This window comes from Anoplolepis gracilipes, chromosome 6 (assembly GCF_047496725.1).
Source record: "Anoplolepis gracilipes chromosome 6, ASM4749672v1, whole genome shotgun sequence".
Taxonomy (NCBI): Eukaryota; Metazoa; Arthropoda; class Insecta; order Hymenoptera; family Formicidae; genus Anoplolepis; species Anoplolepis gracilipes.
In genome coordinates, this window is record NC_132975.1 from 8,795,916 (window position 1) to 8,807,683 (window position 11,768).

At 28.5% G+C, this 11,768-nt stretch overlaps 2 protein-coding genes across 2 annotated transcripts; one reads left to right on the forward strand and one right to left on the reverse strand.

Annotated features, from left to right (window-relative positions):
• The first annotated feature begins 63 nt into the window (after positions 1-63).
• LOC140667061 (pseudouridylate synthase RPUSD4, mitochondrial) lies at positions 64-2,027 on the forward strand. The gene is made up of 4 exons (XM_072894729.1): positions 64-544; positions 926-1,115; positions 1,176-1,365; positions 1,439-2,027. Exons 1-4 carry the CDS (start codon positions 340-342, stop codon positions 1,958-1,960), a joined length of 1,107 nt encoding a protein of 368 aa, XP_072750830.1. The 5' UTR covers positions 64-339; the 3' UTR covers positions 1,961-2,027.
• Positions 2,028-2,634, reverse strand: Mrpl34 (mitochondrial ribosomal protein L34). Its single transcript, XM_072894730.1, has 2 exons — positions 2,473-2,634; positions 2,028-2,322 (listed from the first exon to the last, which is right to left on the reverse strand). The coding sequence occupies exons 1-2, from the start codon at positions 2,511-2,513 to the stop codon at positions 2,094-2,096; spliced, it is 270 nt and encodes an 89-aa protein (XP_072750831.1). The 5' UTR covers positions 2,514-2,634; the 3' UTR covers positions 2,028-2,093.
• Between the last annotated feature and the right edge of the window lie 9,134 nt (positions 2,635-11,768).

Genomic DNA, 11,768 nt, shown 5'->3' on the forward strand with positions numbered 1-11,768 from the left:
TCTATCCAAATAAAAGCTACGCCAATCATGAATCATGAATAGTGATGCCAGATTCGAAAATTATGTTGAATATCACTGACTTAAATGCACTCAACATTACCCTCAAATAATATAATGCTTCTTGTAGACAATAACCAAAATATTGTTTGTTCTTAAATGATGAGATAAATCAGATTTGTAATACATATTACTTAATCCTTTTAATTATCACGAACAGTTATTTGGATTTCATTCATTCATTTATCGATTTAACCTTAAAGTGGAGAATGTGTACCTTCTAATATAGGGGTAAATATTTGTGCAAAAAAAAGAGTAATCTTAAATTTTGCCAGAAAAAAGATGAGTGCAATGACATTATTTAGAACTGTGCGAAACGGTGAGTTTGCAACAGCATTTTGCACGTATTATAAAAGATGCAGCACTGTGGGAGATGAATATACACCAGACAAAAAGAAGGTGATCCATCCATATCGTCAAATTCATCCATGGAAATCAGAGAATGAATTTGCAAATAGTTTGCTGAAGAATATTATTTATAATTCAGGTAGACTATCATTCCATACATTTAAAACTGATTAAATGTAGTATTTTTATTCTAATAGAAATTTTAATCTTTTAGGATAAGATTATCATTTTTGTGTTCCCTTGATTTTCTACTTTTTTATTTATATATATTTTCAAATTATGTTAATTTTTAAATCTCTCTTTTTCAAGATAAAATAAGTTCCTAATTTAGTAATATATAATATACAACTATCAAATTTAAAAAATAAGTAATATTGTTCAATACTGTATTAATTTTAAACTGTAAAGAAATACTTATAAATTAGTTATGGCTTATTATTATAAGTTTATTATATTAAAAATGATATGTCAATATATTATATTTTATATTTTTGTATTAATCTACAGTATTTTCTTTCAGATGGAATAGTTGCAATAAACAAACCATATGGCATATCTTTGTTCAATAAGACAAGAGATAATGACAATACTTCTTTAACAAGTTGTCACAAAATTGTGGGCGATGTTAATTATTCTATAAGTGATGTTTTGCCATATCTTGTAAAAGAATTAGATGTGCCAGCCTTGATACCATGCATGGGAGCGGAAAAGTATATAAATACCTATTTTTTTTGTCTTAGTATATAATTTTTATTATATTTTTTTTATAGATATATGACTGGCCTCTATGTTTTTGGAATTAATAATAATGTGTGCAAGGAAATAGATAAGGCAAGAAGACGATTTCAAATGGGCAAATACAGAAAATACTGGGCAGTCACAATCAGAACTCCAAATGAGATCAAAGGAAAGTATCATTTGGGAATTACTCTACAAAAATCTTCATTAGGAACCAAAAAGGTATATTTATCTTTATATATACATTCAATGTACAAATTAATATCTATTTAAATTAATTATGTATATATTTTAGCCTATTATTTTAACAAAATGGCCTAATAATGCAGTAAAAAGAAATGAGGTCAAGATATTAAATATAAATTATAAAATTATATCAAATTCGACACACAATTTGAGTTCCTTAATAGAAGTGGAAGCATCTGTAAAAAAATGGCACTCTATAAGATTATTTGCTTCTACTAAGCTGTACAGTCCAATTCTTGGGGATAATTATCATGGATCGCGAGTTCAAGAAATTATGGGTACATGGATAAAAGTCAATCCATTTGCTGAATCTTGTTGGGATATGCCACAAATAAATCGACAACTGCTGCATTTGTTAGATATAAAACAAAGTCAACAAGAAATTATTCCAACTCATATCCATTTGAGAAGTATATGTTTAACTTCTTTTGGTACACAGAAAAAGGATATAGTACTAGAAGCACCTTTGATGCATCCTTTCGATTGGACTTGCAAACAACTTATGTTCAAACACATACCTGAATTTAACTACGACAATGTAGAAGATGAGATAAAGGTAGCTTGTCTGTAATATATAATGGAACCGTTTTATGATGTTCATGAGTTTCGCCAAATATAATAAAAAGAATTTTAATTTGAATTGATAAAAAAGCATTTATTTCTTAACATTTTCATACATTCAGCTAATTAGATGACTATAATTATTAATGACTTAATACATGTCTGCCTTTTAAAATTCTTCTTTGGAGAATTTTTCTACCAGACGGTGTTGCCATTCTTGCAAACCAGCCATGTTTTTTGAGGCGCATACGTTCATTGGGATGGGGAAAATGATATCTCATTCTGTTTCTAACGAGTGTTAAACTCCATGGATTCCATAGCACAGGTGTCACACTCACTGTTGAAGAAAGCTGACTTGAAACTCCCACTCGTCTAAAAAAAATATTAACAACATTTAATATTAATGTATTAATTAATAATTAATGTTTTATTCAAGATTCTGTTTTATCTATATTAATATATATGAGAATGAAATTAAATACACATTATCACATAACTAGAAATAAAATTTTATATACGTACGGCAAAGATTGAAATATGCCAGAGATTAATTTGCCGATCATGTTTTTACACCAACGGTCCAACAAGATTCACAATATTGTGAAAATTATTGCATGTATTTCAAACAATGTCGAGTACGAAATTGCAGGTTAAGTCTGCGTATTCTACACAAGCGCATGAGTCAATTACGTAATAATCACGTGATCAAGTGCGTCTGACGAAAATTGCCGAACATTTCCGAAGTTTGAAGACTGCGTTAATATGTAGTTACTATAAAAACGGAATGAAAATTCGCGGTTCTAATTATTGTCGTCGAGATATTTCAATTAATCATCTATTGAAACAGCTTACGGTATAAAAGTATGTATTAAATGGTATCTGTCATTATATTCTCATAACTTTTTCAAAACTGAACGTGTGAACATGAATTAGTGTAACGATAATTCTATAATATCTAATATCTAATACAAGATAGCCTAGAATAAAATTGGCGGCAACTTTAGGGCATTACTTCAGTAGACTATCTCAATGGCTTCTTTCGTAACTTTTTTAATCGTAAGCTTAATAAAATTATTAAATCTTTCGAATAAATTATTAAATTTGAATTCATATTGACATTATCGTTTCAGGCACATCAAATATTTACGGATCATTAAAAGACTTTGTGGATGCCTGTCCGGCTGGCTTCAATCGATTTATCAGAGAAGATCGTGTTCACTGATTAACCTATTCTTGAGTTTACAATACTCTGGAGGCTGCTAAAGGGCGTAGCAGTATTAAGAATACAACCCTTGAGAATGTGACACGACAACGATGACCTCGGCCGATCGACAATAGAGCACAAGCATGAAAGGTACACGCATCCGACAAATTTCTGACAATGAATAGAAAAGCAAACGAGAAACATCGCTACATGATAAATAGGTATGTATGTATATTTAGAAAATTTTATGTCATGTTAAAATTAGAAACATATAAAACACCGATAGCTTAAACAATCTTAAAAAAAAGACACTTATTCAAATTTATTATTCTTATTTAAAATCTTATTACATTTTATTATATAAAAATATTAATTTTAATATATTATAATATAAATATAATATAATAATATAAATATAATAAATAATATAAATTTTAATATAAAAAAAATTTTATAATATAGAAATTATGTACATATATACAATTTAAGAATATATATTCAATAATCTTTTTATCAATTGATTAAGCAATCGGTTTACTAAGAAAAAATTTCTCAGAGCTAAGGGTACAAAGAAATTGTGTAAATAATTGGAGAAATAATAGACAGCGCATATTCAAAATATCAGAAATATAAAAATTGATAATAATAAAAATCTAAAAGAGATTTAAAGAATCTCTTTTAAGTATTTTTTGCTTGTTTTTGGTTTAAAAGTAATAGAGATTTAACTTTAAGTCCATTAAGCAAATTTTTATGATTGTTATGTTTGGAACAATGTTTTAGAATATATTTGTGAAAAAACAATTTTTTCTAAATAATTTAATTTTTATTTTATTATATAAATTTTAATCAAAGTTATAATATTTTATTGTGTAACTAGTAAAAATTTATTTTTAAGATTAGTTTTTATATAAATTACATTCTAAAAATTAAAGTTGATTTTAATAATAAAATCATTTAATAATAAACTCGAGTTTTTAATTAAAATATAATAGCATATAAAATATCTTCTATCAGTCATATTTATTAATATATTCTATGCGATATTAATCTTAAATAATAGATAAAAGATCTATATAAAAAGATATTTATATAAAAAAATTCTTCAGGTCTTTTTCTCGTTTCTTCATCTTTTATATTATTTAGAATTCGAATAATTTGAAAATACTTGTCTCTTTAGTGCACAGTAGAAATGCGCGACTAAATTAACAACAATAAGTCTCAATCATGTATAAAGTTTCTCTCTCAGTTTCTTTTTGTCATGTATTGTTGTGTATCTTCTGCTTGGAGAGATTTTTTCTTTTATCTAATACGTCTTATGGTGCCGATCTACCCTATGGAAGGATTGCTCTCGCCTTTATGTCGATAGTAATCGAACTGCTATGACCCCTTTAACATGTCGGGTGGAACAGACAAACGCATACACATTCGTCAAATATATGAACATTCATGACATCACCATCTTGCAATGGTTGTCTGATCTTGAGACTATATGGGTTCTTTGTCCCAACATGATTTTGATGCGCGAATAATGCTAAAGAGAAAGATAATATAGTTAAATAATATTGATAATAATATAAATTAAAAACTATTTTTATTATTTTCTTTAAAGTTTATCTAAAATGTCTTTAATAAAAATTACAGAACAAATCATTTTTAATTTTAATTTTTAATATAAATACTTTAAAGTATTTATAATTTTCTACCCATTTAATAACAAATTTTTGTTTTACTCAAATGTATATTTTTAAGATTTCAATGTTGTTATGTTAATAGAAAATACTATCGTATGATTATCATGAATTATGTAATGTGATACTATCTCTACTATTTATAATCAATTTAATGAGCAAGTTAATACGATATAACCGGGATTTGGTTACACAGGAAAATAATGCATGTGCTTACCTTTCAGAGGGCGCATTTAGATATTGTTAGAACGAACTTATATCCCATGGGTGGATAAATTTTTTATTTATACCGTAATAGGGCTATGACCTATTTGATATATCATGTGGAACGTGCACGCGGTCGTTCTTCGAAACACGCATATGTATCACCGAATATATTATAGCATCTTATTACCATTTCGATTAAATACGGTGCAGCGTGGAATTAATGTCATTTAAAATGAAATTAGCAACCTGCGGATTTTTTTATTTAATATATAATTGAATTAAGAGCAGATTGGCTTTAAGGTGTATGTAATATTTAAATTCGCATGTAAGATTTCTATATAATCTTTTATTTTTCTATTTAAATATATTTACTAATAATTTCATAATTTACGCAATTAAATTTTTAATATTTTTAATAATATTATATACATTATATATATAATATTTTAACATTATCAATTATAAAAATTGTATTATTTTACTTAATTATTGAAAAATTGAAACATATATTATAATATTAGCTTTTATTTAATAATATTGCATTGCGAAATTGAAATATCACTGAGTTGATTAATATCCGCTTTTATTAGAACATTGAGAACATCTCCAACAATCTGTAAAAGTACTGTGCAAAAGGTACTAAAGCAAAGAGAACTTCTTCCTTTTTTAATTATTTCTCTCATTAATTATACGAACATAGATAGAAAAATCCAAGAAAAAGACGGCTGTTATTAATATGGAATAAAAAGCGTGCCTATATGTCTTGTTAATTTTTTGTTGGAATAAAGAATACATAATTTTTTTACAAAATCAAAAGACGATTATTTCTATACATATTGTGCGCATTATATATGTTTAATTTAGTTATTATAATTTGTAGATAAAATATATTTTGCTTTTCTATACAAAATGTTTGCTCAATTGATAAGTTGATTATTAATTATGAATAATTAAACAAATATTTGTGATAAATATTTGTAATAAATGTTAAAGTACTAGAACATTAAGCTCGTCAATCCATACGCACACAATAGTTTTTAAATTCAATAATAATAATTTTCAGAACATGTTCGCGTGTATAACAATTCATAATTCAAACTGAACCTTCTTGTTGTTTTTCAAGAAATTGTATTAAAACGTCAAAGAAATTACTTGTAGAAAAGCAAATAGCGAAGCCAAAAAATGCGAGGCGCGCATTTTGCAATACAATATTATAAGATAAAAACAATATTAAAATTATATATTATAAAAAATATATTAAAATATAAATCATTTTATAAAATTATTAATAAATATATTTAAATGAGTTAATAGAAATTATGTAGACACTATATACGCTGATGTAAGAAATATACAGATTAAAATCAAAGTGTTCTCTACTGCTATGTGTATTAAATTTAAAAAATCGTGAATTGGTTAATTTACACGACGAGGAAAGTGTATCAGGCACCCGGTAGATTGTCAACTGTCAGTTGACAAGATACAGGATGCGCCTTTTCCGTTATAAGTTCCGAACCGGCACTCCCATCCCATAGAATCGCGCTCAATCGTCCATCGATTCAACACGAGCGTGTCGTAGCGCCGGCTTATTATCGATCGACTCGCGCGTGTGCATATTTTTTTTTGCATTAGCAAACAATGCGCGCTTTGCACGCGCTTTCTATATGAATTTAATTTTTGCAATTTATTAAATGAATATAGAAAGAAAAAATCTATAAATTTAAAATTGTTCTACTTTAATTATTCTTTTATTATATATATATAATTATATATATATATATATATATATATATATATATATATATAATGTTTTTGTTCTTATTTAATAAAAACACAGAAGAGTTATTTTTAATATATATTTAGGGAGAGTTAATATTTTTGTTTTATGTTGTGATTAGTCTGGACTGTTTAGTATAATACAATTTAGCGAAAAAGATTTAATAAGAAATAAATTTTTTACGTTTGATTTAGACTGATTGTGAATGTAAAACATTACTTTTTCTCGTCAGCCAAATCTCAAAATAGCCATGATGCAGCCCTCGACCGTGACACGCGCATCTCTTAGCGACAATTTACTTGTCAAATAATTCTTCTTATGACCACGGGGCTCGCGATTACCGCCAAAGCATACGCAGTAACTTATGTGCATGCTTATGTTACGTCGTCGATATTTCATTGTGCTCCCAGCCGAGCGATAAAAATACGTGCGGTACCAAAAAATATTGGTATACTGCGACTTTAGTTGCTTATAGTCCGACTAAATCTAGAAGATTTTAGAATGCAGAATGACATGCTAATATTTATACAATATTATATAAATTTTTCTTTATATATATTTTAAAAATTTTGCAAGAGAAAAAGATCCATTAAACATAAAAATTTTTAATGCAAATAGAATGTGTAAAAATCTGAGAATTATCCTGAATTTTCTGCGTGTGAGTGTGTGCATTTGTGAGTGGAAGTATATGTATGTGTGCGCTCAGATTATAAATCATTTAGCATCATCGAAAGTATTCCTTAAAATAAAATTAAAATAAGGATGAATTAAAAAAGAAAAATATAGTTAAAAATAATGTCATACATCTCTTGAATTCTTTTACAATTAATTGTGATTATTTTACGTGATTCTTTTTAAAATATTTTTTTAAGTTTTTTAAGTTTTTTACAGCCAGTTTTAAATAATGTGTATACTAACGATTGAACATCCTTTTTAATTAAAAAAAAATTCAGAAAATTTAAGACAGACTTTTTTTAACTATTTGTTTTGTGAAAGCATAAACCTCTTTGTCGTTTACTTTAATATTTTTATTAATTAATAATGAGATTTTTATTAATCTCATTATCATAAAAGAGTCATTTTTTTATTATTCTATTTATAAAAGAATTTAGCGGCTACATGTACAATACAATCTCAATATATATCATATACAATTTAAGCACGCCTGTGAATTGACCGACCTTTCGCATTTTGCTATATTTTTCTTGAAGCCTTACAAACATTTTAATGCCGCGACTTATATATGATGCAACATCCGCCCCCTTGGCGTTTAAACACAATGTGTATCGATCTCATTGTATCGACAGCGTCGCATTGTCAGTATGAAAAGCACTTTATGCGGAAGTATATACTGCTGAAGTATATTTTGAAAAGTTCCATATCAGTCACGTTTTTCACGATCGACCATACGCAATGCAAAGAGTTCGCTATGTTTTTTTGTCTCGTTGAATATCATCGAAATCCTTAGAGATATGTCAAAAAAATTAGCCACAGAAATCTGACTCTAAACAGACAGCTCACGTTGTAAGAATTGTTGTCTCTCAGTGGATAAGCTCTCGAACATTCGTGTTTTGTGACAAACTGACCATGAGTACTATTTCAAGAAAATTGACAGGAGACGAGAATTAGATCTGTACGTTTAGATATAATCTTTAACGTTTGCTTTCTTTTTCTTCTTTTCAATAAATGTGTAGAAAAAAATAGTGAAATATATGTATATTATAAATATATATGTGTGTGTATGTGTGCGTGTATTTTCGAACTTCTTTTAAACATTTCTTCAGATATATAATTAAGAGCATTTCTTCTTATATATATAAATTTGCCAACCGTTATCTTATTTTGCAACTTATCAATTTTAAACATTGGATTTTTAAATTCTATTTTAAATTATTAATTTTAATTCATTAAAGAAAGAAAAGCCATAGTTATATAACTTGCTATATAACTTGCAGAAATTTATAGTCATTACAATTATTATATATGTTTATAGTATATATATCGTAAGTATGGAATGTATGCAGTCTATGAAATATCGGCGGTACACTTGCAAGGATTACTCTGTCGATTCATTGAAGTTAACCGCATCGTCTTATTATAGATGCGTGGTATGTACAGTAGTTCCGTGCGTTTCAATCAGCACACTTTGATGTAGTCATCGAGTAGTTTCATGCTGCCAGAAGCGGGAAGGTAGCAAGCATCTCTCAGTAATCATTCGTAGTTGCAACCTGCATAAGCGTGCACATTCGACGCGGCAATTACGACGCTTCTGAGAGAGTTGAAGAGCGCATTCGGCGTATCTAATTATGTAAATCGCAATTGAGCCAAATTAATTAGTTCGGCCGACTAATTGAAGGCACCCGCTGCTTGATCGATTGATCGTGGAGTCGGCGAGTTCAGAGATATATCGATGATAAAGAGTGACCCGGAATCGCCCTTCGTTGCGTCGCGATCGATCACTTTCTTGATCTCGATCTTGCGATACCTCGCAGATAGTGGTGCAATTTAGTTAATTTATTGTCCAAAGATAATTTGTGTGCGTATATGAATGTGTGTGATGATCGGCACCGTACATGAGTAAAATTATTGCAGCAGATTATAAAATCATCAATCATTTGGATTCGAATTGCAAGACGTATCTGCCGCATTATTAATTAAATCGTGCGAAATTAAATTATTACAGAAATTTCATCGCATAATACATACAAAAATATTATATGTAGTACAAAAGTTTCTAAATTGTGTATGTATATATATGCAAGGCTATAAAAATCTCCTGATAAAATAGAAATAGAAAAAAAAATGTTTTTATCAGAAATATATTACACACATTCTTTCAGTAAATTATATAATATCTTTTTTATTTTAAATCTTTGATTTGTACGCGCTTTTTTTGACACATGGTAAATGATGAAAGAGAAGACGCGCAGGCAGAAATCGGAGTAATTTTGACTTTCGGTAAAACGATTCCTTGAATCTCCTTCGAATCTACCGACGTAATTGCATACACTCAGCCGCCTCATGTAACCCGATGCACCGCGTGGGCAATACAGCTCGATGCACCGGAACATCGGCTGGACCTGTTACTATAGATAGGAGATGTAAGAGAGGGCGGAAAAACGTATTTTCGATTTTCCAATAAATCTCAATTTAAGCGTATGCGCGCATAACCGTGCATTTCATTTACCAAAGCAATTTTATAATGACGCTTGAAAACAATGATTGCCCGGGGATCGGCTCTCTCTCTCTTCCTCTTTTCCTCTCTCTCTTTTATTCTCTCTGTGTATTGCTCTTACCAAGAGATAATGTATATAAGTAGAGCGGCTTTAAGCCGGAGCATTACTGTTTACGATGAAATAACAGTGATTACGTTGCCCGCGGTATAAACTCGCGACGCTTATCACGATTGAATAGCGAGAAATAAAAAGACATTGTCAAATATATGGATATCATATTATACATATATTATATATATCATATAATATATTATATACATATTTTCAAATATATTCGATTGCAATTATCGCAAAAATATAAAATCAGAGTAAAATAAATACTTTTCAGAATTTGTTAATAATTCAGATTCATACACACACATACACACACACACACACACACACACACACACACACACACACACACATTTCTTAATTATATGAGAAATAACATACGAGAGATTTAAAAATATTATTCCTTTATTATAGTTCAACAAATATAATTTTATTTTGATTTTTAATTTTTAATTGAATAATCGAGTTTTGCGTTTTATCGCATCTCGAGAACTTGTTCTGTAACAGAATCTTGGTCGCATTTACGTATAAGTGGATAGTAACCGACATCCACTAAAGGATATTGATTCCTGTACTTTAAAACGCATGCATAAAGTAAGAGGAAGCCATTCGGCACGCAAATCTTAAATGAGTGTAATAAACGTAATGTGTATCCTGTATGTGCAAACTAATGCAATATAATTTATCAAAAGTTTTTACTACAAGAAACATAATTCGTCTGATAAAATAAATTACAGATAGAAACTATTTGCTGTTGCTAACTGCTCATGTTTTACTTGTTGCGTGAATTACAATAAATGTCTGTTCATTTAAAATAAATCACATTTTGTACCACTGTAGCTTATATAATATATTTCATAAGACACGCACACACACAGAGCTTAATTTTAGTTTTTATCATAAGAGTGATTCGTGAATTTTTATTTATTGTAATATCTTAATTACATCACAATTAATTCACAATATTTACTCCTTAGAAAAATATGGAAAATCAGGATTTCTTTTCTATTTGGAAAAATCAGGGAAGTCTTGTAGAATTTTATTAGGAATTTTTTGGAAAATACTTTTTTTGATATTTTTGCTCCCATATTGTAAATGTAAACAGTCAGCTGTGTATATGAAACTGGCGTCTACTTCGTGGAAATTTATTAATTATTGAAAGTTGTGGCTTTATTTTTAAATTATAGAATTCTTGATAAGATTAAACAAATAGTTTAAATTTGATGAGACTAAATAAATATTCCAGCTATTAAGTAAACAAGCGAAAAATAATTCGGAACAAATTGAGATGCTAAGTTTACGCTGCATCTTACTTTACTTATTTACTTACTTTTTAGTATGTCTTATCAGACTTTAAATGCTTGAAAATTCTACAATAGTTTTATAAAAAGTTTTGTGTGTAAAAATTATTAGCTCATTAATTAAACAAATTAAATAGTTCGAGATATAGACATATGAGGTGAGACGTTCTTTGTTTATCTTTGTTTGTCTAATAAATTAATTGTGCATATGTACGGAAGACGTTATTCCTGCTTTTACATATGTCTTGAGACAGATTTGTTGTGCATACATTTGTCGCAACTAGTGACGTTTCGAGAGCTTCGAGATCGTTCGAGCCTGCAACTTCGTCGTTTTGTTGCCATGTTTTTTTT

What these genes read in the sequence shown, in the direction of transcription:
- Mrpl34 (XM_072894730.1), bottom strand. Translation starts at nt 2,513, where the DNA reads ATGATCGGCAAATTAATCTCTGGCATATTTCAATCTTTGCC. An exon ending in GGCATATTTCAATCTTTGCC is followed by an intron (nt 2,323 to 2,472) that starts GTACGTATATAA and finishes TATTTTTTTTAG; the next exon opens with ACGAGTGGGAGTTTCAAGTC.
- LOC140667061 (XM_072894729.1), top strand. Translation starts at nt 340, where the DNA reads ATGAGTGCAATGACATTATTTAGAACTGTGCGAAACGGTGAGTTTGCA. An exon ending in GAATATTATTTATAATTCAG is followed by an intron (nt 545 to 925) that starts GTAGACTATCAT and finishes ATTTTCTTTCAG; the next exon opens with ATGGAATAGTTGCAATAAAC. An exon ending in CCATGCATGGGAGCGGAAAA is followed by an intron (nt 1,116 to 1,175) that starts GTATATAAATAC and finishes TTTTTTTTATAG; the next exon opens with ATATATGACTGGCCTCTATG.